The following is a 27500-nucleotide window of genomic DNA, read 5'->3' on the forward strand; positions in this document are numbered from 1 at the left end:
ATTCGTATCTACTATTATCACTATTCATTTTAAAGCTCAGTTTTTAAAACCTTACGATGCAATTACAGTCCAGCCCATGCAGCAATACATTAATGACTAACCTCGTATTGTGGATGGCATCCTGCCATGCATTTGTCCCTAACCATCAGGAACCCTCACGTTAACTTTTATTGAGTGGAAAAAAGTTAGCGTTCATCATCCAGCTTCACTGTGTTTATGTTATGCTACCATAGCTGTGTAGCTAGCCAACATGTAGCACAGTGGTTCCCAAACTTATACCGCTGGGCCCCACTTTGTTTTACAGAAAAATGTTCGCCCCCCCCCCCCCCCCCCCCACACACACACACACGCATGCACTACTAAAACGCAGCTGTTTCATCCACACGTAGACAGCTTTTTGAATCACTTAAAAATGTGATTTTTTAAAACCCATTTTTTTGCGTTTACGTGTGGACGAGGATACAGAGTTCCTCACGCAATGTCAAAGGTATGTGCCTTTCACGTCAGCTGTGCGCCACGTTATCGCTTACATGAGAGGAATTGCAGAATGGCAGATAAACCGTATTTTGTCTCTATCTTCAGGTTTTACACTCTTACATATAAACACACAGTTACTGTCCCTCTATTTAGAAAGGCAGAGGCGTCACGGTGTATTTTACATGTAGTTGTTTTTTTCCTGTGTAATAATATTCAACATTGCTATCAATACATTTTTCAAAAAAAATGCCTCTCTGTGCAAAATGGGTTTAAAAACATAAACAGCTGTGGGATACTGTTTGTCCATGATTTAGACAGGGGGAACAAATCGTGGCAGGATCAGGAAGTTGGTTTGGAAACATCAGCTATGCTTCATCTCCTGCTTTGCGTTTGTGTAGGCGCCCCGTGCTAGCAGTGTCCAAGCGTTGTTTTGGGTTTTTTTTTCCCTTTTCATGCCGCGCCCCCCCCTGCAATGGCTCTGCGCCCCCCCTAGGGGACGGGCCGCACACTTTGGGAAGGTCTGATGTTGCACATCATTATATACCAGCTAGCCCAACTTCAGTAACCCTACAAACGTCACTGCTGTTTAGTTTTCTGTCTTCATTTATGTCAGAAGTGATTGCAGATTTTTTCAGAAATCCCTTCAGAAATCCATTTTTCAGAAATCCCTCAATCTGAACATGGTATATTATTTAATCTTACATTTTTTTGGGAGACTTCCCACGTACCAGTTGACTGCCTTAAGTCAACTGGGACCATTCTGTGTAGTGTTTTTATGCTTTCCCAGTGGCTGTGTGAGTTTCTTTTGAGTTACTTCAGCTTCCTCCGACTATTCAAAGATGTGCTTGCTAGCTTACATGGTGATTTGATACCTACATGCACTGTAGGCGTGGATGTCAGATGCTTAGCTGTCTCTCTATACTGGCATTGCGATCTTCTGGTGAGCTGGTTGTACCAGTTTGTACCCTGATACAGCTGTGAGCAAGCTCAAGTCTTGTGACCTCAAGTTGGATAAGCAGTTAGAAAATGGATAGATGGGATATTGCTACTTAGTTGACCATCTATGTCTGAATATGTGGATTTTATCTGTAGGCAGAAGGATGATAAGTTGAAACAGTCAATGGTTTTAGATGACAGCAGTGAATGGACTAAGTGAGTTGGTTTTAAATGCGAAGAGGAGCTTGTTTGTGACTAGATATTTTCTGAGCACTCAGTGTTTGCTTAAAAGGTCTGATAAAATTTTCCCCAGCTCATGACTGTCAAATGTAAGAAAAAGAAAAATCAAGACGTTGCTACACAAAAAAACGTTCACTTATTTTTAAAAGATTCTTCTACAACTGCTTTCTGCTTCTTATAAAATATATAAATATAGAAGAGGTAAATCCAAGCTAAATTCAGTTTCTTGTCTCATTTGTCTCTTGTCCCTTGTCTACAGCAAAAATAACAGTTTCACAAAACGGTGGAGGCCTTAGTAAGTTTACACTGTATGGCTAAAGGCCTACAGGCCACACCTCTTAATCTTTGAATGCAGGTGTTTTAGTTCCTTTGCTACATTTATGTAAAATCAAGTAACTACCCAGGCAATCTCACTAAATTTGAGCATGGTACTGTAATGGGATGCCGCCTTTGCAAGAAGTCAGTTTGCAAAATTTCATATCTCTTAGATATTCCACAGTCAACTTTAAGTGGTTTAACTAAGATATTTGCTCTGTGCAAAGCGTTAAATCAGGCACGGTTGTCTCACCAAAAAAGGTCCTGGGTTCAAATCTAGGGTCTGTGTTGGCCCTGCAACATATGAGCGACTTGTCCAGGGCGTACCCAGCTTCTCACACTTACAGTGTTCACTGTGCTCATTTGTAAACCGCTTTACAAACTCAAACATTATGGTTAACAGGCAGATTTTCCTGTTTGACTGAAGCTAGTCAAACAACGTAGAGCCACTTACTGCTACATCAGCCACTTACTGGTTAAATCAGCTTCACAGACAGTGTTACATCTATGGTTTTTGAGACCAGGGCTCAATGTTGTAAATTAGCCTCTATATGTTTAGTGGTTCATGTCCTCTTTAAATGTTTAATAAAAAGTTTTTTTTAGCCCACACCGGTTGGAGTCATCTTACTGATGTATTTGTGGATGTTTGTTGTCTCATCCTGGACTGTGGTGCTGACACTCACCAGTCCCTGTCCTCCTTCCTTCCGCTTTGTGTACAGCCTCGGGGTGCTGGACTTGGGGTGAAACCCTCAATGCATGGTCAGGAGCTTCCTTGTCTTGATGTCAGTGGCTTCTATCTCCTCCTTTGGCCAACTTATTATCCCAGCAGGGTACCTGATCATGGGCATGGCATAGGTGTTGATAGCCCGGATCTTGTTCTTACCGTTTAGCTGACTTCTCGGGACTTGCCTGACCCTCTGCAGGTACTTGGTGGTTGCAGCTTTTCTAGCGACCTCTTCATGGTTCCTATTTGCCTGTGGTGTTCCCAGGTGTAGCTGTCCTCTATGTCTGCAATATTGCCTTCTGGTAGTTCGATCCCCTCAGTTATGACTACCTTCCCTCTCTTTGTGACCATCTGACTACACTTCTCCAGTCGTTCAATCTTGGCATACAGCTTGGCTGGTTCTGTGGAGAAAAGCTGGTTTATTCTTCTACCTTCGATCTAGTATAGCTCTTCAAGTGGCTGGCCAAGGCTGTGAGTCGTTGTTTGGCAGTTTCCAAGGCCTCAGGTATGAACAGCTTACTGTACTTCGTAGGCACCTTCTTCATCGCACCTTTCTGCAGCTGGAGTTGATTTTCTGCGTCCAGATGCCAATTAAATCAAAAACACAAAGATCACATGAAAAGAGCAGAGTTCTATGCCAGTTTTTTTTATTGAATGGTCAAGTTCAGCAACATAGGAAAAGTAAAAAAGCTCCCCTAAGGTGTTTGCCGTGAGCACATGCAGGTCAAAAACCAACACAAACAGACAAACAGTGGCCAAGAAACTACCCAGGGCATATCTTTTTTCCCTGATTCACATTAAATTTAAACTAATATGTATTTTCTCAACTCTACAAATGTCAACATTAACCCCAATTATCGATGCAATATGTTTGGCAATACTTTTCCCCAATCAGTTGTCAATTTGCACTTTGTTCCTCTTTTAATCTTTGACACTTGTGTTAAATAACTTTCTGGCACTACTCCATAACTTTCTGAGCGCTGTTCCCAGCATCCGTCATTTTTAATTGGGTCCCTGACGGTTTTATGGACAGAGTGAGTCCAAAAGTCCGAAAACTACAGATATCAAACATACTGCAGAGAGAAAACAATTAATCCTCCTGACAGCTTTGTTGAGTTTGCTGCTATATCCGTTAAAGAAGGGTTTTTCACAACTTTGGCAAACAGAGATGGACAAAAAGTGTCCCAGGGTGCACTCTCAGGTGGTCAAGTTTGTTGACAATATTGGTTAGAGATGGATGGTTCACAAACCTTCTGGCAGCGAAGACAGGCAGAGTCTCCCATGTGCATCTTAGCAGGGTGAAGTTTATTTAACCCTTTGTTTGGACTTGTCATTGTTGGTCAAAACACAAAGGTTACTTATTGATCCTAATTACTACATTTCAGACAGCACTGATCACGTATCTCATACAACAAGTGGCACTACACATATATATACCTACTAGGGGTGTAACGATACACAAAATTCACGGTTTGGTTCGGTTCGACACTTTGGTGTCACAGTTCGATATTTTTTCGATACAAAAAAAATGTTCATGCCTTTTTAATTTGTCATTTATTAAATTTTCACAGCACATTCTGCACCAAATCTCTGTGCGTTCATCATTTGTTTGAAGCCAGCTCACCTCCTGCAACCACTTTTCCGAGAATACGCGCTTCTTTTGTGGTTCGGACTCCTTCTGACATTTCTTTGGAGGTGGAGGAACATCACAGTAATCGCTTAAAGGAGCTTCTTCGACATCTTTAAGAGTTCTAAACAAATGTCTGTCCTCCTCCTGAAAATCTTATGTACGCAAACACGCGTTGCAACTTCTTATCTTGTGCGCGTTTTTTATTTTGACAGCGAATACGCACCTGCGGACCACTTATGTGCACCCCTGGTTATTTAGCTTGTCATATTGCAGCCACAGAAATTCTTTTGTCCATGAAACCATAAAGCTGCACTTTCTTTTTGCCTTATAGTCTGATTTATCATAACTTTTCCGTTTTGTGGTAAGCTTTTCTTTGGCTGTCACTTCTTCACCCTGACCTGTCTTATTTGGCTCAGCAGAACTAAAATATATATCCTGCTGCTTTTACACAGGCACTCACATAACGCTCAGCGATTCTCTGCGCGATCAACCTCTCACATGTTTAAGCTTGCTGCGGGAGATTTCACTTGTCATGTTTGCATAGTAAGCTAATGATTGATAAGACGATGTCAGAGGAATCACTCACCAATCAGTACTGTCGCTCTCTATACACAGTTCGCGCGATTGCAAACTGAAAGCAAAAAACAAGCGCAAATTCAAACGCGATTTCAATATGTCACATATTGACAGTGGCTCACCGATGCCAATGACATAATTACCCAGCTACATTTCCGAAAGAATGCAAAAGCATTGACATATATTTTTCCTTCCTACGATAGGCCGACGGGCAGGGCAGAGATAGATTTTGGTAGCCCGACTGGAAAAATCGCTAGCCCCGGGACATCGGACTAGCGATTTTGCGAGCCCTGTATCTGATTGAGGAATCACTCATCTTTGGAAAAGAGAGTTTATTACAGAGAAATGGCTCTTTCCAAAATAAAAGCTATACTATACGCTTCTTCTGGGCTGTATTCTCAGCAGCATATTAAACATATCAGGTCCCCATAAGGAGAATCATGTGCTAACGGCTGTCTAAATGACTAGGGTAAAGTTTGTAGCATGCCTGCTTGTTGTTTTTGTCTGCTTCCACTTGTCTTTGCACTAGGATGATGTCGCGTAAATGTGCAGTCATATTCGTTGTGTTCCCACTAGTGCTGTCAGCGTAAATCTCATTGAAATGACGTTAACGCCACAACACGGCAAATCTCCGCTAACAAGCTACCGCGATTCGCCCCGTGCGTGGGGCTGGACGGCCAACACGTTAACGAGCTAACTGCGCTAACACACTAGTTCCCACCCATGTAATTGAGCATTGCTGGCACATCCAACATACTGTTTTACTTTTGTCCATGACGCGCTTACCTTCAGGGTCATACGTCACATGAAAACCAAAATAGTTCCAAACGTCAGATCTGAATGAGGGTGGGGGAGGTTCAATTTGCCATGTTCCAAGGAGAGCTTAACTTCTGTCTGCTAGCTTGCCCTGCACTCAGTGAATCTGCGTTCGACTACTCCGCCTAGGCTGCACTGTCGAGCGCAGATCCACTGAGCGCTCAACACAGACAGCACTGTCAGAAGGAAAGTTGATAAAATAAATTAAAAATTTTGTATTGTTCGATACATATGTGTACCGAACCGAAAGCACTGTATCGAACGGTTCAATATCGATACGAGTATCGTTGCACCCCTAATACCTACATATTATTATTATTATCATGGTGAAGGGGTTTGTGTGTCCCAGGGATCCCAGGGGCTATGTTGTCCGGGGGCTTTGGCCCCCTGGTAGGGTCTCCCATGGCAAATTGGTCCTGGTGACGGACCAGACAAAGAGCGATTCAGAAGACCCTCATGAGGAAAACATTGAGGGAACAGTTTACCCTGCCTGGGATAGGATTACTGGGGCCCCTGATCTGATGGCCGGGCCCGGCAGGGCACAGCCTGAAAAGGGGACGTGGGTCCATCCTCCCGCAGATCCACCACCCACAGGAGATGCCGTAGGGGCCGGGCGCATTGCTTGCCGGGCAGCGGCCAGGAGCGGAGGCCCGGCGGACTGATCCCCGGCTACCAAGACCAATTGGCACATGGAATGTCACCTCTCTGGTGGGGAAGGAGCCTGAGTTAGCGCGTGAGGTTGAGAGGTACCGGCTAGATATAGTCGGGCTCACCATTACGCATGGCTTGGGCTCTGGAACCAGTCTCCTGGAGAGGGGCTGGACTCTCTCGGTCTGGAGTTGCCCCCGGTGAGAGGCGGTGGGCTGGGGTGGGTATTCTAATATCCCCTCGGCTTGCTGCCTGTACGTTGGGGTTCTTCCCGGTGGATGAGAGGGTTTGTTCCCTGTGCCTTAGGGAACTTGGTGCCTTGGTGACTTAACCCTTTAAAGCCGGTCGGAGCAGGCACGCTCCGTTTTGCGTAACTTTTTTAAAATTCCGGTAGCACTGCAACTACGCAAGCTAGCGCAATAATTTTTTTTGCATATGAAACCGGAGGAGTTGTACTTACATCTTATGCCATCAGCTTGTCCTAGGTCACAGTTTCCTTCCACATATAGCTTTGCAAAAACTGCATAAAAAGCACTTGCAACAAAAACATAATATTCCAGAAACACGCTTTGCCGATCCAATCAGCTGTTTGTAACACTTCCTACGTCCATCAGCGCAAACTATCGCATGTCCGCCATGACCTGCCCGAAACCGGAAGTGACGTCATTTTGCAGAAATGTAGTTTTTTACCATGAGCCTATACTTGTGTTTTTAAAAGTTACGTTTGACTTTATGACTTTCTGTGTCGTTCTGGGATGCTTAGGACTCATATTGCACTGATGGATATAGTTTATTTTGATGCATATGCTGTTTTTTGGCAAACTTGCATTATAATATTTATTTTCGTTTTTCCTGCAGTATGTGAAAATTGGTGTATTTCAAAAATAAAACTATGAAGACACTTAAAATAAATTTCCTGTGGTGGGTAACTAGTTTGTGCAACTTTTTTGTATTTACAGTTTTGAGGGATAAGCCTCTTAAATTTCTCTAACTACAAATACATGTTAAAAAACCAAAAAACGATTTTCAATTTTTTTGTAGTTTATTGCACTTTTTTGCAATTTATGTAATTACTATGCACTTAATGCATATATATAATTAAAATTTGGGTTATAATGGTCGTATTGATGTATATCAACTTGAAACGCTCCCAAAAATGGCACTACAGCATGTAAAAATATACTATAAGCTCTGGCGGACTTGGTTCTATGGTAGGTCTTAAAGGGTTAAAAACATAAAGACCTGGATGACCTCTAATTTTCTGCTTCTTAATTCAGATAAAACTGAGATTATTGTACTTGGAAGAAAATCTTAGAAATATGGTATCTAACCAGATTCTTACTCTGGATGACATTACCTTGGCCTCTAGTAACACTGTGAGGAACCTTGGAGTCATTTTTGACCAGGATATGTCCTTTAATGCACATATTAAACAAATATGTAAGACTGCGTTCTTCCATTTAATATTCAATAGCTCTAAAATGAGAAATATCCTGTCTCAGAGTGATGCTGAAAAACTAAGAGAGTGCATATTTCTTTTTCTTTGCATTCGGGAGACAGACACTAGCTCTATTTTTAAGATTAGGCTTAAAATTTTTCTTTTTGCTAAAGCATATAGTTAGGGCTGGATCACATGACCCTGAATCTGCCCTTAGTTATGCTGCAATAGGTGTAGGCTGGGTGTGGGAGATTCCCATGATGCACTGAGGCTACGTCCACACTAATGTGTTTTCGTTTGAAAACGCATAGTTTTTTCTCCATTTTGGCATCCCGTCCACACTGAGAAAGCGTTTTTCCCAAGGAAAAATGCAGTGTTTTGAAAATGCTCTCAAAAATGTATATATTTCAAAACGGAGCTGTCCCGTCACAGTGTGGACACTCGAAAACGCAGACTTTCTAAAACAATGACACATTTTAGTCATGTGACCAATTAAACAAAGATAGCGGAGTGCATTATACAGCAGTTGTTTTTCAATGTGGACGCACAACTCTGTGAAAACTACTTAAAACGCTAGTGTGGATGCAGAGCATTTTCAAACGAAAACGCCGTTTTCAAATCTATCCAGGGTAGTGTGGACATAGCCTGAGCATTTCTTCTTCAGTCACCTTTCTTACTCACTATATGTTAATAGACCTCTCTGCATTGAACCTCTGGCTCTCTTCCACAGCATGTCTTTTATCCTGTCTTCCTTCTCAAACCCCAACCGGTCGCAGCAGATGGCCGCCCATCAGGGAAGGGTGGTCATCTGTTCTGCCGGAGGTTTCTTCCTGTTAAAAGGGAGTTTTTCCTTCCACTGTCGTCAAAGTGCTTGCTCATAGTCATGTGGGGTCATGGTTTTCTCTGCATGTAGGGTCTACTTTACAATATAAAGCACCTTGAGGCGACTGTTGTTGTGATTTGGTGCGGTATAAATAAAATTGAATTGAATTGTAAAAGTACCAATGTTCTGCATTAAAATATACCTCAAACTCTATATAATTGTTGAGTCATTAAAGTGTACACCACAGCTGGAACTAATTTACTGTAGCTAAATTATACAATAATTTATTAACTGATTTATATTTTATATTAATCCATTCATTCTCATGTTCTTATGCTAGGAGGCTGGAACCTATCCCAGCTACCATATGGTCAGTGTGAAGGTACACCCTGGTCAGGTCGCCAGCCTGTTGCGGTGCTACAGAGAGACAGACAGCCATTCACACTCATATTCACACCTATGGGCAATTTAGAATCACCAATTATTCTTGGTGACTCCAGTAAATGCATGTCTTTGGACTGTGGGAGGAAGCCGTAGTACCTGGAGAGAACCCACGCAGACACAGCGAGAACATGCAAACTCCACACAGAAAGCTCAAAGCTCAGATGGTAGATTCAACCCCAGGACCTTCTTGCTGTAGTTTAACAGTGCTAACCAACATACCATCATGTTACCCTCATGTTAGTCTAACTCTGCTAAATAGGATTAGAGCTTTTATTGGAGTTCATAGTGAAACATTTGCCTATGTACAGTTTATCTTTATATGAATAAATTAAAAATCACTATGAAAGAGTTGAACTGTGATACACATCAGTAACTTACCGGCTTAAAGATTTGTTCACTTTAAAAACAAAGTTTGCCAGTTTAACTACATCTGTTATTTTTACTGTGTACCGGTGGATGTACTGATTCATCACTGGCTTCACTTTGATACTGAAAATCTTAAAAATCATAGAAGTCCAAGGCAGCGCCACCAGTCACGGTACATGCAGTTACATGTGTTTCCTGCAGACTGAACAACTTTTTGTTGGCATATTTTTTATATTTCTATTTTGGCCAAAGTTGTAAACAAATTATAAACAAATATAGTTTAAAACAGCACTTATGTTCTTGCGGCAGTATAACTGCAGCTATAAATTGTGCAGTATAAGTGTTTAACACAGTCACCTGAAGTGTCCATCAAAATGACCTTAAACAGTTAGAAGTCAGTTGATTTGACTTAGCTCAAATAGCTACCCACGAAAGCATGAAATTGTAGCAGCGCACGCAAAGCAGACACTCTTATCTGTGCAATGGCTTCTTTGTGGAATTAATTAATTAATCTATCTATTCATCGAGTAATATGATAAGAAATACTTTTGTTATTATAAAGGGAAAAAAAAGACAGGTCTTTCAAAATAAACTGCTCACTGTTTTCCATTTTAGTAACTGCAATGTTTCAAAGTTTAACTGCATGCCAAAAAAAAAAAAAAAGCGAAACCGTTTAATTGTATGTATATGCCATATTGAAATTAATTTTTTTTTAAGAAAACATTTCCAAAGTGCAGTCAAATGTCAAAGTCAAATAAAACAAGAGATATATGGAATTTAAACTAAGACATTACAAATTTACATTTATTCTATCTTCTTGGAAGGATTTCTGACATTAATAGAAGACAAGTTTTTGGACTTCTGAAAACAGACGGTATGACTGTGTAGACATTAATTAATATTAATAACAATTCGGTGTCTGATGTAACAACCCTCAGATCAGTAGGTCAAGAGTTTAACGGCCCATGTAAATTTTTATTGGCTTGTGAAAAAAAGTTGTTAAATATTAATCCAATTTTTTTTTTCCTATTATTTCACTTTCAATCTGAAAGATTTTATGAAACCCTATGAAACAGATATTATGGTACAGGTGCGACTGGCTTAAAAACACAAGTCTTCTGTGGCTTTGTCCCAATCCAGCGACCGCACGCTTTGGAGTACGCATTTTGAGACCTATCTATGAGGCTATCACAATCCGAAGTGTACTCCAAATGCAGCCTCCAAATGCGCGGGCGGCCAAAGAGTAAACTTTCAAAAGTACTGAATATTATGTCACTTATTTGTGTGCAAATGTTTAATAATGAAGAACATTAAAACATGACTGTTGGCCACATGTCAGCAAAGTTATGTGACATCAGTGACGTTTGCACTTTCAGCGTTAACTTGGTTTTAAAGCCTTTACTTTAAAATATATGCCGTTCAGTAGTTGACCTTAATCTTACAGAGAATGTGAGGATTTTATGGATAATTAAAGTCAGTAAAATAGCTGAAAGTCAGTGATGCTGCTCAGTTTGCAGTCCTGAATGTCACGGCACAGCAGGATTCACTGCACTGTTAATGTTAGCTATGTTATATTGCTGCCTTTCCAGTGTTTTCAGTGTGTGAGAAAGTACTCAGGGTCTTCAAGTTACACACTATGAAAGGCAGCAACAAGTTTAATATTCAGAAACCTAAAGTATGTATCAGCAGCAGAATGGACCTAAAAATAAATGTCCATGTTTGTTTCAGTTACATGAAGCTTTGAGTATTTTGGATTAGTAGTACTGCTGTGTTTGTTGCATCATATTGCTGTAATTGTTTATATGCTTTATATATTCTGAGGTAAGTTGATCTATAGTGTTACATCATATTCTATACGGATGTTATGTGTTTGTATACTTTCTGCCCAGTTTGACCCATTTAGCAGAAGTCAGCCTGTTTAAGGCCCTGATATCTGTTCTGTATGACTTAAAGCAGTTATTACATGGTATGATTTTATCACCCAATAAAGGAATATTTAATATATCAGTCTACTCTTCATTCTATCAGAAACATTTATCACAGCTCGTACATTTGCTTTTTACACATATATGTAAGCATTGAGCCAAATTTAGTAATACCAACATATTAAACGAACAATATTTGTCTCTTATATATGATACATCTATATGTACACTGTCTAAGATACTTGTCATTGAGTGAAGATTTAAGGTGATAGGAAATATAAATAACTGCAACTTGAATCTTTGACACAGAGTTGAAGCTCACTGCTGTATATAAATATATAATAATCTGACAATAAATATAATATCGGCCATATTATATTTACATTACCAAAGTGAGATGACTTTAGTCTCATGAACAATATTAGCTAATTGTTATTTACTAACTAATCTTAAAATGACTGTTCAGTACAGAAATGAAGCCCAACAATCATGTTTTTACAGTCCTGTAGTCTCAGCCTCAGATACTCATTTAATCAAAGTGATGTCATGAAAAAAAATGAATATATATATATATGTGTAATATATATTTCTAATATTCCAAAACTCAAAGTGGATCGAGTAGTAAAGTGGTGAAAAACGTCAGGATAGAGAAGACTCGTGTGTTTCTAAGCCAGTCGGCACTCGTACCGTGATATCTGTAAGAAAGTGCAACAATATTGTAGGTGCAGCTGGCGATGCGGCTAGCTGGACTGTGACTTTGCATGTGATGGCTCACTGGACACGGTGCAAATATGGGTGAAGCTATTGCGTTCGCGTTCTCATGGCGCTCACTACAGAGCAGTACATTAAACGAGGCATGGAAGCAAATAATTTCTCTTGAGAATTTTTTATAATAGAATTATTACTTGATGAATCATTGTAGTCCTCAGTACAATCATAGGTTGCATAGAAGACACACATGTACATCCAAATCCATACACCACAAAAAAAAAAAGAAAAAAAAAAAGACACCATCAGCAACAGGAACAATATATACACTCCCTTCTCTGGTAAACACAATAATGTGTATCCTTCCTGCAAACTGTGTGGGAAGCCCACATCAACAACTTGGGTTGAAACATCAAGTAAAGGTTGGGCATTGCCTGACGACATCAGCTCCAGGCCAAAGGTTACAGTTGCTCTGTAAGAACGACTGCATTTGTGGCGTCTTTACATGTTTTGAGCAGACAGATTTTAAATCCTTTTGAGGCAAATTAAGTATCATTAGTGCCAGATACTTTATACATTAGACTGACTTGACTCTACTAAACAGAATAGTGACAGGATACATTTTAAAACTGAGGTTTTATTTTCTAAAGAAAAAACACCTATTATGCTACATGGTTGAGCACCTGAACAAGAAAGTTCTTCTGAATATCTTACCGGCTTGACCACCAGGCAAATTGGGGGGATATTCTCATAAGAAGTCATGTCAGGGCCTGCAGGATTTGCATTGTTATTGTTTGAGCATTTTCTGCTTTCCCTGTGAGGTTTGTTCACACTGCTGCATTGATCATCTACATCAGTGTGCACAGAGTCGGAGCCAGCCTGATTATAGATTTGTTCAGATGTTTGAATACAGAAAAAACATGTTAACTTATTATTTGTCCATTAAGTCAAAACGTTTCAACATATCAGCAGTGATTAACTAAAGCTCAGCAAAGGGCAGTTTTGGTCACACAATTACTGATTCAATCCACAGAAATTTGAAAAAAATCTAGGCAGAAAAATGAAAACAGTTGGTCTTTCAGTGTTGCCAAGAAATCAATGTCATTGCCAAGGCAACTTTAATTAAGGCACTCTATCCCTGCATGGAGCTGCATAATTATAATGAATTACAAGTAAGGAGTTCTTACGGAAGAAAACATTATTTTCAACTACATGTTCATTCAATTCAATTCAATTCAATTTTATTTATATAGCGCCAAATCACAACAAAAGTCGCCTCAAGGCGCTTCATAGATACAGAGAAAAACCCAACAATCATATGACCCCCTTTGAGCAAGCACTTTGGCGACAGTGGGAAGGAAAAGCTCCCTTTTAACAGGAAGAAACCTCCGGCAGAACCAGGCTCAGGGAGGGGCGGCCATCTGCTGCGACCGGTTGGGGTGAGAGAAGGAAGACAGGATAAAAGACATGCTGTGGAAGAGAGACAGAGGTTAATAATAGATATGATTCAATACAGAGAGGTCTGTTAACACATAGTGAGCGAGAAAGTTGAGCGAGAAATGTTCATGTGTCCTGACAAAATAAAAGGCATTCATATTTAACTTTATTAAGTCTTAACAGTATTCTTTGGGTCTGTGTTAAATCCACGTGCAACCTACCTGAGTACCCTGAGTCTTGACTCAGTTTTTCTGAGTCACAGTAGAGCAAGCCTATTCAAATGGCGGCCCGCGGGCCAAATGCGGCCCAGAAGCAACCTGCGAGTGGCCCTGCCTGTGGTCCTGGCAGAAACAGAGAGAAAACGCAAAAAATTTATTAATTTTAAAAAATTAAAAATACCTACAGCGTAGTGTAGACTGTGAATGCAACACTCCTAGTAGCCTAGCAATATTTAACCCACAATGCACCGTGATGTAAACATATTAAACAATCATCGTAATATATGATGCGACAACAGCATGTCTTTCTCACTCCAAAAGCGCAAAATTGACAATGAAAACTGTCGGTTTAACTCTGCCTGGACTGACAAATACTTATTCATTTTACCGAGTTTAATAATCTTACAACCGGAGTTGTACTACCATGGTGAGGGTCCTGTAGAGCCCAAGAGAGCTGCAGCATCTTCCCTTCGTGTTTGCTTCTTGGCGAAGAAGAAAAGGCCTTTCACAGATTCTGAAACAGTGAAATACTGCATGCTGGCCGTGGTGGATGCGGTGATAAGTGACGAAAAAATTAAAGTAAGTGTGACATCTGCTATTAAAACGTACTCCTGTAGGACAGTTCAAATATTCGTAGAGTTGAAGTTCTGGCGTCAGACGAGTTTGAAATGCTGTTAGATGACCTGAAGGAAACTGATGTAATGTCTATAGCAGGAGATCACAGACAGAACTGATAATGCACAGTTGTGCGTATATGTCCGTTTTTTTGGATGGGAAATTGCTCGCTTACTACCGTTAGAGGGACACACAGCTGGCGAAATAATGTTTGAGATTTAAACTCTTTTTGAGGAAAATGGTCTGGATATGAAGCGTGTCTGTATACTTGTGACGGATGGGGCTCCATTCATGGCAGGGAAAGTGAGTGGTCAGCGAAATATTTATTTTAATTTGAAAGGGAATTATCAAAATGTTTTTTATTGTTATTATTATTTCAAATGTACAAAAAATAGTTTAGTTATAGCTCCCTTTTTTTTTTTAAATGGACCGTTTGGTGTGCATTTGTGAGGTCACCAGATTTACAGGGGAAAAGGAATAAAAAAATTACTTGTTTTTCAATACAGTTGTGTGGGTTTGAAATTGATCGTGATCTGCTGCCTACTGGCTTCAAAAAAAATATCTGGCCCAGATAAATTCCTCGGTTTGAAAATCTGGCCCAACTAACTTCGTAGTTGAATAGCCATGCAGTAGAGCATGCGGGTGCTCTTGTCACCCATTCCAGACTGCACCCTGTGAGTGCCACCCTGAGATGCCCACAGGGTGGCACTGTTACTCTTATCCTTGGCATTCTTCGAAGTGCTATGGGTGTCATGCTCTGCAACAGGTTCCTGTTCTTTTAAAATTCTGAAACTATCAAGAAAACAAATAAACAAACAAACTCTTTTTTTGAGACAAAAAAACATATAGATGGATTTTTTAATACTGCTGGTGGTAAAGATTACCAGTATAAGCCTACATGAGGAAAATGATTATATTCGATACGAAATGATACTGGCAGTATCTGAAAAAGAGGTTTTTTGTTCTTGTGCATGCACTCAGATAAATAGGTGAAGTTGAAAAACATACTATCCAGTATATATATACTATCCAGGCTGGTTGATGCACCTAAATATGGCACTATTTAGGGGGAAATGTCACAGGATCAGATGTGGACAGGTTGCTAGTCTGTTGCAGAGCTAACACAGGGATGTATCAAATCAGAACTAGTGCGAACAACAATAAAATCAATCAATAAAAACAATAAAATCTCATAATGAAAAGAAACCCCCACTAGGACTAAAATCTAATTTTTGAGAAACAAATGTTCTTTGTAGTCTTTGTAGAAAGTATTGAAGGTAGAGTAAATGTGAATACTGAAATTGCAAAAGACCTACCTCATCATCCTGTCCTGGAAGCTTAGTGGCCTGGAATGTTACAACCCAAAACATTTTTCATTTTTTCAGTCTTTCACCACCCCCTAAATGGTTAGATATCATTTCTAGTGTTATCTTTGTAAAAATACACTGCCATAGGATCATTTAGATTTTTTGTGCAAATTGCAATTTTATGCTCTGTCTCATGTCCACGTGTCTTTAACAACCCCCTTTTTTCTTCCAAAATAGAAGTCTCCATAAAGACATAGGTTGGGTGAAATACAAGGAAGGAAGTGTTGCTTATTTTACTTATTGCTTAAGGCAATAAGTAAAGGAAACATTTTTTCACACATTATTATAATCACATGAACTGCCACAAGGGATGTTTCCCACTGCTTTCAACCAGCTTAACTTGTAACAGAGGTAGCTCTTCTGGAAACAAAGTAAGTAGGTTCAGAAAACCTTTTTCTTTTTTTCTGAATCGATGACTGTACAATATGCTCCAGTTCTTCTTGAAATTATAGATCTACACAAAATGTTTACTTCAAGTAGTCACATAATACATGTTTGTATTATATGGCTATTTTGTTTTTTCTATACAAGAAACCCATCAACTGTATTTGAAGTTTGTGAAGTCTTTAAATTTGTATTTTGAGGATTACAATGACCACCTATGGCCACGAGCTGTGGGTAGTGACCGAAAGAATGAGATCGCGGATACAAGTGGCAGAAATGAGCTTTCTCCGAAGGGTGGCTGGCCTCTCCCTTAGAGATTGTGTGAGAAGTTCGGCCATCCGGGAGGGGCTCAGAGTAGAGCCGCTGCTGCTCCACATTGAAAGGAGCCAGCTGAGGTGGTTCGGGCATCTGACAAGGATGCTCCCTGGGCGCCTCCTGGGTGAGGTGTTCCGGGCATGTCCCACCGGGAGGAGGCCCCGGGGCAGACCCAGGACACGCTGGAGAGATTATATCTCTCGGCTGGGCTGGGAACGCCTTGGTGTTCCCCCAGATAAGCTGGAGGAGGTGGGTGGGGAGAGGGAGGTCTGGGCCTCTTTGCTTAGGCTGCTGCCCCCGCGACCCGGCCTTGGATAAAGCGGATGAAGATGGATGGATGGAGGATTACAATGATGCCAGACTTTAAGATGCAAGCTCACAGAGAATTGGAATAAGTCAGTCTTGGTTGGCAAATCATCTGTGCAATTTGTGGTTTAGAACAGCAAGGAGACACGTTGCAAGAGGAAAAAAAAATCTATTACAATAAATTTTCATAATATCAACAATTTCTGTCATTTCTGGAGGAGAGCACAATATGAATACCACCTGCATGACTAAAGCAAGGCTTGGCTGATACAGTCTATTTAGCATAACAGTGTACTGTATGATGAATGACGTTGATAAAAAAAAAAAAGACTGCAAGTTAATGACTTGTAAGTGGTCAGCTTTGAAAAGTTGCAAGAATGGACAATAATGCATTCAAGAATAGTCTATTTTTCATCATCATGTTGTTTTCTGATATACTCTGTGCAAACATAACAGCATGCACATGCTGACCTGCAGCAGGAGGAAATTGATAAGACGCTATGGCAGACTGTACAAGCCCACCCCTAACACCATTATGTAATACAATGCCTGCGCTGTTCAGTGGAAAAACGCAAACCTGTTATAAATCCAAATGGAAACTTGCCATTCACTGACTGTACGACTTCCATAAAACATTTAATAAAACTGACTCCACAATATTAGAAAAAACAGAGACGAGGCTCAGACTAAAACTGTTCAGTTACCCTTCAAATGTGGAATTCAGTACAGTTTACTCACCGGTCAGCACCTTTATCTTAAGAGAAAATTGCTCCCTCCTGGTAGCAGAAGTCCGCCAGTAGGCTACTAGGTTAAAAAATCTATTTTGGGTAGAAGAATCATATATATGACAATATATATCCTTTGCCTCTGCCAGTAGCAGGAAAAAACAAATCAAAACTCTACTTTGCTGAAGTGATGCATGAAGAACCTGCTATAAGGAACGTAGGCACACTAACCGTGTACTGAAGGCATCCATGATGTTCATTTACGTAGCCAGATAATAAGCAGGTCTTGCACAGAACAGTTAGATGCTGACGTAACGCCAACGGTTTAGCCAATCCCGCGCACAGATACGTGATTAGTCGGTGACGCCGGACAGGCCATGTGAGGGTTGAGCTTGGTGCTAGTATGGTGTGTTTAACTGCTGTCGTAAATACAAAATCAGACGTTCATGTGTTTCAAAGTAATTTGACATTTGAGAAAGCAATAAGCATAGTAGCATTCTTAGCTTACATTAATTCAGTGATTGTCTTACTTTTAAATCTTCACTATAATAAAAAAAAAGTACTATTGAATCTTAATATCCTGACAAACGTGTTGTGGTTTTGTTTCATTTTCTACCTTGTGTTTACAAAATACACGTTATAAACTAATAAAAACTCTGCGTTTGGGTATTTTACATGCCTTACCAACCACTGAATTAAAACAAAGCTCACCTTGGAAAGCATGTTTAAATTGTTTCCATCAGTAGACAAAATTATTCTCTTCTAGATCTTTCATCCACTTTGCTGAACAGCCCTCTTATTTTTACCAACTCATTCACAAAAAACAAGTAGCTTCAGATGAACTGCTGAGAAGTGTTACTGACTAGCATTAGTATTAAGTCAAGGACATTCATAGTGAGGCAAGTAGTTCTGGAATGGAAACTAAAAATAACTACTGACCATGAAAAGTAAGGACTTTTAGGGTTTCTATTTTGAAATTGATTCTTTGCTGTTACTGAAACCTCTTTTGACAGGTGTGCTTCTCTTCACTTTCATCACTGGTGCTCTGAAAACATGTCCAGATGATACATTCATTAGACAACCACAACAGTCAAACTGCTTTTCCTTCTTCTTTTCCTTCTTTCAGCTGCTCCCTTTAGGGATCAGCACAGCAGGTGTTTCAATCGTCATATGGTTTAATACCAGCGTATCTCTAGAAGCCTCTTGTCACACCAACCATCTGCATGTCCTCCTTCACTACATCCTTGAACCTTCTCAGTGATCATCTTCTTTTTAAGCCTAATCTTAAAAGTAAAGCGTCTGTCTCCCTAATACAAACTTTAAGCTGGTTCCATACAAGAGGGGCCTGAAAATTGAAGGCTTTCCCTCCCATTCTACTTTTAAATACTAAGTACTAAATAAGTAAGCCTGCAGTGCTAGAGCAAAGTGCTCTAATGGGGTGACTAGAAGGTCATTAAGATAAGATGGGGCCTCCACCCCATGTTTTTTTTGTTAGTTTCACCATTTCCAAACCATACATCAAAGCAGGTCTCATTACCATATTGTAAATGCTCCCTATCACTCTTGTTGCTTCTGTTACAAATCAACCTTGACACTCAACATTCTAACTAAGGAGCTTTAAATAAAATCTTTCCCTATAGCTGCTTTGCCGTTATTAAACATCATCCACCATAAAGTAGTATCTTGCAATTTAGTTTCCCCAACACTGTATGTTTTTCAAACAATACTGGAAGTTTGTAAGAAAAAAAAGGAGAAAAAAGTGGAGTGTGGTCCAGTGGAAAGTGCCCCACCAGTTACATTTGGCAATGTTTATTGTTTTCATTACTGATGATGCAATCATGTAACTTTTAAATGAGCGCAATAACACTCAGTGCTATTAGTGTAGAACAGTGTGAGCTGTGAGCCTCACAATCCCATGTGTGCAAACCGAAGCCACGCCCCCCTCCCGACATTCTGCAAAAGAGATGACAGAAAGAAATGCAGTGTTATCTGAGTATGTAATTCTTTGAACGTGATATGATTTAATTGCTGCCACTCTGACCATTTGGGCATTTAATTACGCTTCTTCAGGTAGTTTACTGAAGATCAATCTGCATGCATAAGGGGCTATCATCTCAAAGTTGACATACAACTTAGATACTCTCTTATTCATCAATCCAGACTAAATGCACGACCACTGAGCACTTTGGAGGAATGTAACGAATTTAATTTTGATTTAATTTCTAAAAGCAAACAAGCAAACAAACAAACAAAAAACTAATAAAGTTTTAAAAAAGTATCCAATGTAATGACCCCCCACCAAAAAAACAAAACACACACACACACCATGGGTCAACTGGAGTCTGCAAGGGATAATGAAATACAGCAGTGGTGCAATTTAAAGCATGCAGAGTGGAGGCTGACTTGCTTAAAGAAAGTGGGCAGAAAAATAATTGGACTACAGCAATGATGTCAGAATTCAGTTTTGTAGTATGGGAAAGTGGAAGTGATGTAAAAGAGTAGATTAGCAGCCAAAAACCTGCAGTAGGACACTTGAGTGGAACAATAAAGGGAGGGTTTGTATGAATTCAAAAACTCGTACCAGTTTGCTTCTTGTCTAGAAGTATGAAGCGCCAGTCTGATTTTCTTATGTCTGTGTTGAATAATGCCACTTGAATTGCTTTTTGAGTTGGTGGACTGCCTCTATGTGGTTAAATTACTGAAAATGTTATACTACATCTTTGAAAAATCCTGGTAAAGATGTTGCACCCCAACATCCTAAATAATTCTTGGATAAATGGCCATCCAACAAATTATGTTACTTGAGAAATTGTAATACATAATTGAAGTGAGGTTTGCAGAGTTATAAAGAACTGAATATGTCTACATGTAGTAAATTTCATTATGTTTTTTTTTTTTTACATTTGTGGCATACAACTTGTGATCCCAGCCCACCACACACCACTCACACCCTTGTGGTGTAGGGGGTCACGTAGGTCGCAGTGGGTAAGGCCAGTCACGTGGTTTTGCTGGGTGTTGCATTACCCAGACCCTAGTGGTGAGGTTGCTGCAGTGGCCCCATTCACTGCTGTCTGTCTTGCTCAATTTTGACATTTTATAATAGTAATTTATAATTATAATTATTATTATTATTATAATTAATAGTAATTTTATCTGCACCTTTGATGGGTTTTTGTGGGTGTTGGGGACTGAGCCTCGGCCCTTGCAATTTTTTGTTGAGAAATGTAATTCTTATTTCTGTTGAACTATTATCCACAGAGTGATAATCTCTACCTATCTTCTGAAAGGCCTCTCAGATAGTAATCATATTAAGGATCTGATGCTAAATGACTAGTTGTGAGATGTGTAGTTAAAATGAGACTTATATTCTAAAGTGCTTTGAGTGGTCAGTGAGAGTAGAGACTAGAAAGTGCTATAGAAAGATCATCTTTGAATCGAGGAGGGGGCCTAAGGGTACATCTTCCCATATCTTACAATGCTGTGATTGTAGGCATTCCCCAACTCTCTGTGAATGTTACTCATGGCCATTAATCAATGGTCATGACAATTTGCATATTAATGATCAAGGAACTGACCTCACAGCCCATTGTTTATTTAGTGGGCGAGTTTCAGTGATTGTGCAAATGTACTGTTTATAAGGTTGGGGAAACCTGGAGTCAGCTTAGACTGAAGAAGTCACTTGGATGAGTGATGAAACGTTTCTCCCACTGAAAACACTACATCCGGATGAACAGAATCAACCTTTGGGATTTACTTACCTGGATACTGAGCATGCATCAAAATGTTTTTACATTATATTTAACATTGGTTTGTTTAAAAATTTAGTAAAAAAAAAAAAAAAAATTCAACAAACAAATGATTTATGTTTTACAGATATGGGACAGTCTGAGCAGTGAGCTACCAGAACCTTTTCTATAATTTAATATAAATATCATGCAGAAATAATGAGATGTTCTGTTGAAAACGCACTTCTTTATCATATACTAAGATATCTCAGGGATTAAATGTGCAGTTAAATATCTTTATGCTGAAAAGAAGTGGAGTTTCACTTGTATGGTCCCCATATGATCAAAGTGGGCTGTATGTGGCCCTCGATGTAAAATGAGTCTGACATCTCTGATGTAAAATGTTCAGCAAGTGAACTTGTGTTCTGGGGGACCAAAAATGCTAAATGATAAAGGCTACAAAGACAATATCTAACACATGGGAGACCAAAATTCTAAAGCACAAAGTAATAAAAAGTGACAAATGTCCATTTTTTGCAGTTAGCTTGTACAAGGATTGAGTTCAGTACACATCCTTCCATTTGTATAATATTATAATTTATTCCTTAATACTCAATGAGCTAATAATACAGAAGAAAAAAAAAGTTCAAAAAACAGACATGCAGGATTTTTTGTGTAATAGTAAGATTAACTGCTGCTCTCCTCCCTTCTTCATATATTTCACCAAAGGTCACAGCCAGGATTGAATTAAAGGACTTACAAGTGTCATGGGGAGTTGTATGGCTTATTCATAGAATATAAAAAAAAGAAAAAAAAAGAAAAAAAGAATGGTACAAACAGCAGCACCATCTTTGTGGGTCTGATGGTCTTGATTATGTTGTTAAACTGCACTGGTGGCTATGTGAAGTTCTTATGTTACAGTATAGCCACTGTGGATAGGCTTTTTCCTTTCTGTGGACCAAGACAGATTTTAACAATAAGGCTCCCAGGCAAGGCACTGAAATCGTGCTAAGACTAACACCTCTTTAAAAATGAAAGCTCTACTTATTTTTATGGCTGTATGATTGTAACCAAGGTGTTTATACACGTGTGTGTGTGTGTGTGTGTGGCAGAGATGCTATCACTCTCTTATGCTAGCAGAATAGGAGAATTGGGGGAAATGAGCTTCTTGGCTGGGGTCCTCACAGTCCAGACTGTTATCTGTAACAAGAAGGCAATCTAAGTCAGTGACCAAGAAACATGATATTAACTTTGAATAATGATGGATCAGTGCTGACGGGTCCAACAAGAAGATACTTACACTTGTCTGGGGGAGTGAGTGTGATTGTTTGTGCTGTGAACTCCTCATCAAAGTACCGGGTATCTGTCTCTGATGTTACTTGCGGTTTGAAGAGGGGGGTCAGCTGTACCAGGGATTGGAAGAGACAGATATCACTTGGTAACATGCTGGATTTCTAACATGCATGTAGAGGAGGGTCTACAATGCAGTTGGTATAACTCATACCTAGGGTATCCATTTAAAATTCCAACATCACTTCGGTCTTGAGTTATCATATTCACAAACTTGGGTGTACATGCTACCAGCCTGCCGGCCTGCCCAGTAAAGTGATGACATTACCCCAATAGCCTTTTGCGGCAATGGGGTAAAAAGCCAGTACTTGACCCAGCTGTCTTAACTAATTATAGGCTGTTTATCTCAAAAGGTTTTGAAAGAGTAGCTGTGAAACAGCTAACTAATTATCTGTAGAGGAATGGTTTATTTGGAGAGTTTTAAATCTGAATTTATCACAGTACAAAAGCAGGGTTAACGAAGGTTACAAATGATCATCTTATGGCCTCATCTCTGTGCTTATCTTGATGCAGCATTCAATACTTGTTACACAGATCAGAGCATGCTGTAGTTATTAAAGTTACTGTGTAAAAACCTAGATGACCTCTAATTCAGACAAACCTAAAGTTCTTGTCTTTGGCCCTAAAAATCTTAGAAATATGATGTGTAACCAGATACTTACCCTGGATGGCATTACCTTGGCCTCCAGTAACACTGTGAGGAATCTTGGAGTTGTTTTTGACTACAATATATCCTTCAATGTGCATATTAAACAAATATTTAGGGCTGTTTCTTGCATTTCCACAATATCTCTAAAATTAGAAACATGTTGCCTCACAATAATGTTAAGCAATACTGGTGACCACCAGTGGTAGCCTCGTAGCACATACACCTATGGTCTCAACTGCAAAATCCTGCGTCGCTTTGTTTTTAAGTTATCACAATCACAAGATTTTCAGAAGACTTGAACTCTAAACTTGAGATTAATTAAAAATTCTGATTAATTTGAAAATTCTCGGTGACTTCCTTCTTGAGTTATTGCATTCACAAGATTCTGTAATGACAATACCCAATCAACCTTTTATGGCTAAGGGGTAAAAAACACTTTACGCTAATATTTTTATAAATTTTTATTAGTTCAATTAGCTTTTTGCTTTACGCAAAAATAGCTAACAGAAATTTCCTTCAAAGAGCTAATTATTAAACTAATTATAAGTTTATCCAGGAGTCTGAGAGCAAAGTGCTCTATTATTATGGTGATAGGGTACTATGAGTTCTTTAAGAAAAGATGGGGCCTAAATATTTAAGAACTTGTGAGGAGAAGGATTTTAAAAATTCACTTTGAATTTAACATGGAGGCAATGAAGTGAAGTCAGTATGGGAGGAATATGCTGTCTCATTCTAGTACCTGGTGGTACTCCAACTGGAGCATTTTGGATCAACAGAAGGCATTTCAAAGAGTTTTTATGACAACCTGATAATGAATTTCAATAGTCCAGCTTAGAAGTAATAAATGCATTAATGCATTTTCAGGACAAGATCAGAAATAATATTTTTAATTTTAAAGATACTGCACAAAATTAAGTAAGCAGTTCTACATATTTGTTTAATGAAGAACATATCCTGGTCAAAAACAACTCCAAGATTCCTCACAGTGTCACTGGAGGCCAAGGTAATGGCTTCCAAAGTATGCATCTGGTTAGACACTGTGTTTCTAAGATTTTTAGGACCAATGAATCAGAATTTAGATGCAGAACATTTATTATCTTAAACAGTTTAACGAATTGGTGTTTCTCATCTGGCTTCGTGGACTGATAAAAGTGGGTATCAGCTGCGTAGCAATGAAAATGTATCGTATGCCTTTGAATGACACTGCCTAAGAGAGGCATATATAATGTAAACAGAATTAATCGTAGCATGAAACACTCTGGAATTCTATGATTAACCTTTGCAAGTACAGAACAATCTTCATTTACATGAAAAAATTGGAGTCTATTAAATAGATTTGATTAAAACCACTGCAGCGTACTACATTCTCTAACTACGGCATGCTCTCATCTCTGTAATAAAATCTTAGTGTCCAAAATATTAAATGCTGCACTGACAAGCACAGAGGTGAGGTAGGAAACCTCTGATATGGCCTGATGAGAAGGCCGAACTTTTTGGTTACACTTCAAAAGGTTGTTGGTGAAAAAAACAACACTTTGCACCACCAAAAGAACCTAATACCAATGGAATCTATGACATGTGGATTGGCCTGATGGCTACTTTCCATGGACATTTACCATTTATCAAAATTTGAGAACATCTAAAATCCGTGTCTGTGAAGGTTCCCAGCCATCCACTGTCATCGTAGTGTAAGGAGCTTGTCACCCCACCTCACCCAAATTCAAGTGTGTGTGAAACATGTGGTTACTTTATAGTACATCTGGTGAGTGTTGGGATTCCTGATGAATGTTATTATTAATTTGGTTACTTTTTATTTCTCTCATGTCATGTCCATCGGAGTATGAATGTGTGTGAATGTAGTTAGATAGCACTAAGTATAGATAAAGTGCTTGTGAGAATGGGTGTGACTGGGTGAATGTGGCGTGTTGTATAGAGCGCTTTGAGTACTCCAGGAGAGTAGAAAAGCGCTATATAAGAATCAGTCCATTTACCATTTACCATGTTGCTATGGAGCAACAACAAGAATGCCAGAATCCATCGTCTCATTTTTGACTCACTTGTAACTGCTGTTCCTGTTAAATGAAGACATGACTGATTGGACTGTCTGACAGCGCTTGATAAATAGAAATAAGAAGTTAAAAAAAGAAAGCCCCACCTTTCTCTGTTCCACATCATGCCAGTTGATGGTGATAAAAAATTTGTGAGTCATTACTTCTTTGGCATCACTGGGACCTCCTCCTAACCTGTCAGTCCAAATGAGATTATTTGAGAGTAAACTAGACATTTTTATTACAATCCACACAGAGTAGTAGTTTGGGCTAATACCTGTGCTTGGGATCCTTCTTGAGCAGGCCAGCCAGCAGGGACTTGGCCTCAGGTGAGAGGTTCCGAGGAAAGCGGATCTCCTCCATTAGGATGAGCTCAAATAAGCGCTCGTGGTCTTGGTTATAGAAAGGCAATCGGCCGCACATCATTTCATACATAACTACACCGAGACCCCACCAGTCCACTGCGCGGCCGTAGTCATTATCTTCTAGGACCTGAGGAAGAGGAAACCGATTTCTCAACAGCAGTAAAAAGCCATAACTCTGAATTGGCATACCATAGCATTTGGTGCAAATAATGGCACACTTTTGTGAGTCAAAAATATTTCTTCTTTATATGATTTTTCTTCTTTTTCTGTTCAAACTTCGTACCAGTCATCCTTTACATCACCCATTCTGTTTGAAAGAGCAGGGCTAATCTTTTCTCTTAAGTGTGTAAAAAAATCAAATGCATCATTTTCTTCCTACTCTTTAAAATAAGTGATCTGCATGGGATATTGCACATGGGATAAAGTGGCAGGAGTGAGCAGCAGTACAAACTGAGCAGTACAAGATTTTAGAGTTGCAGTTAGTACAGTATTGGACGGAGTAAGGGATTTTATTTTTATTTAAATACTAATAAAAATGAAGTGACCAGTGCAGAGTGTAGTATGTTCTTGAGAAACTTTAGGACAGCTTCTGTGTGCATCCTGTGAAGTGTGGTGTCGGTATTCAAGTGTTGTAGTTGAGGTGTTGAATGGCTTGATGGTAAAAGCTGTTTTACCATCAAGACTGTCGAGTCTTGAGACTGTTGAGTCTTGTAGTCCGAGCTATTTGCCAGTATAACAGTATTGGCATTTATAATGGAAAATAAATAAATAAATAAAAAACCCACTGGTGGTGGCCAGTGGTACTCCTCTTGACACAATTTGGAAATCCTATGTTGCCTTGTGCTCAAGTTGTCGAATTGACAACATTTTCAGAAAACGTGACCTCTGACCTTGAGGTCAAGGTCACTGAGATTTGAACTAGTCTGAGATTATGGCATGGCATGAAACTTCTACATCACCTCATTCCCAAGTTCACAAACTGGGGTGATTGGGTGTCTTGGGTGTAGCATGATTCTTAGTCATATTGGACATTGGTCAACATATCAACTCACACCTACCTTGTTTTACTGTACACAGGAAAAACAAACAAAAACAGAATACTTCACATGGCTCAACCAAGACAGCTTCTTATGCACATAAAATATGAGTAATAGATTTACAGTTGCAGCAAATCTATTCAATTCAATTCAATTTTGTTTATATAGCGCCAAATCACAACAAATGTCGCCTCAAGGCGCTTCATAGATACAGAGAAAAGCCCAACAATCATATGACCCCCTATGAGCAAGCACTTTGGCGACAGTGGGAAGGAAAAACTCCCTTTTAACAGGAAGAAACCTCCGGCAGAACCAGGCTCAGGGAGGGGCGGCCATCTGCTGCGACCGGTTGGGGTGAGAGAAGGAAGACAGGATAAAAGACATGCTGTGGAAGAGAGACAGAGATTAATAACAGATACGATTCAATACAGAGAGGTCTGTTAACACATAGTGAGTGAGAAAGGTGACTGGAAAGGAAAAACTCAATGCATCATGGGAATCCCCCGGCAGCCTACATCTATTGCAGCATAACTAAGGGAGGATTCAGGGTCACCTGGTCCAGCCCTAACTATATGCTTTAGCAAAAAGGAAAGTTTTAAGCCTAATCTTAAAAGTAGAGATAGTGTCTGTCTCCCGAATCCAAACAGGAAGCTGGTTCCACAGAAGAGGGGCCTGAAAACTGAAGGCTCTCCCTCCCATTCTACTTTTAAATACTCTAGGAACAACAAGTAGGCCTGCAGAGCGGGAGCGAAGTGCTCTAATAGGGTGATATGGTACTACAAGGTCATTAAGATAAGATGGGGCCTGATTATTTAAGACCTTGTATGTGAGGAGCAGGATTTTGAATTCAATTCTGGATTTAACAGGAAGCCAATGAAGGGAAGCCAAAACAG

At 39.6% G+C, this 27500-nt stretch overlaps 2 protein-coding genes across 6 annotated transcripts in view; one reads left to right on the plus strand and one right to left on the minus strand.

The window, feature by feature from the left end:
- alcama (activated leukocyte cell adhesion molecule a) overlaps nucleotides 1-27500 on the plus strand; it is a 334175-nt gene that overhangs the window by 196729 nt on the left and 109946 nt on the right. The gene's annotated exons all lie outside the window — the stretch shown is intronic.
- The window catches only part of LOC146509275 (RAC-beta serine/threonine-protein kinase-like), a 22218-nt gene continuing 16451 nt past the window's right edge, over nucleotides 21734-27500 (minus strand). For all 5 annotated transcript variants that reach the window (XM_085173851.1, XM_085173848.1, XM_085173849.1 and 2 more), the window contains exons 11-14: nucleotides 25483-25697; nucleotides 25313-25400; nucleotides 22459-22561; nucleotides 21734-22358 (exon numbers count right to left, since the gene is read on the minus strand). In XM_085173851.1, the coding sequence (XP_085029977.1) occupies nucleotides 22279-22358; nucleotides 22459-22561; nucleotides 25313-25400; nucleotides 25483-25697 (486 nt within the window). In that variant the 3' untranslated portion in view covers nucleotides 21734-22278. The remainder of the gene's footprint in view (nucleotides 22359-22458; nucleotides 22562-25312; nucleotides 25401-25482; nucleotides 25698-27500) is intronic.

The sequence above is a fragment of the Neolamprologus multifasciatus genome, chromosome 10 (genome assembly GCF_963576455.1).
Source record: "Neolamprologus multifasciatus chromosome 10, fNeoMul1.2, whole genome shotgun sequence".
Lineage (NCBI taxonomy): Eukaryota > Metazoa > Chordata > Actinopteri > Cichliformes > Cichlidae > Neolamprologus > Neolamprologus multifasciatus.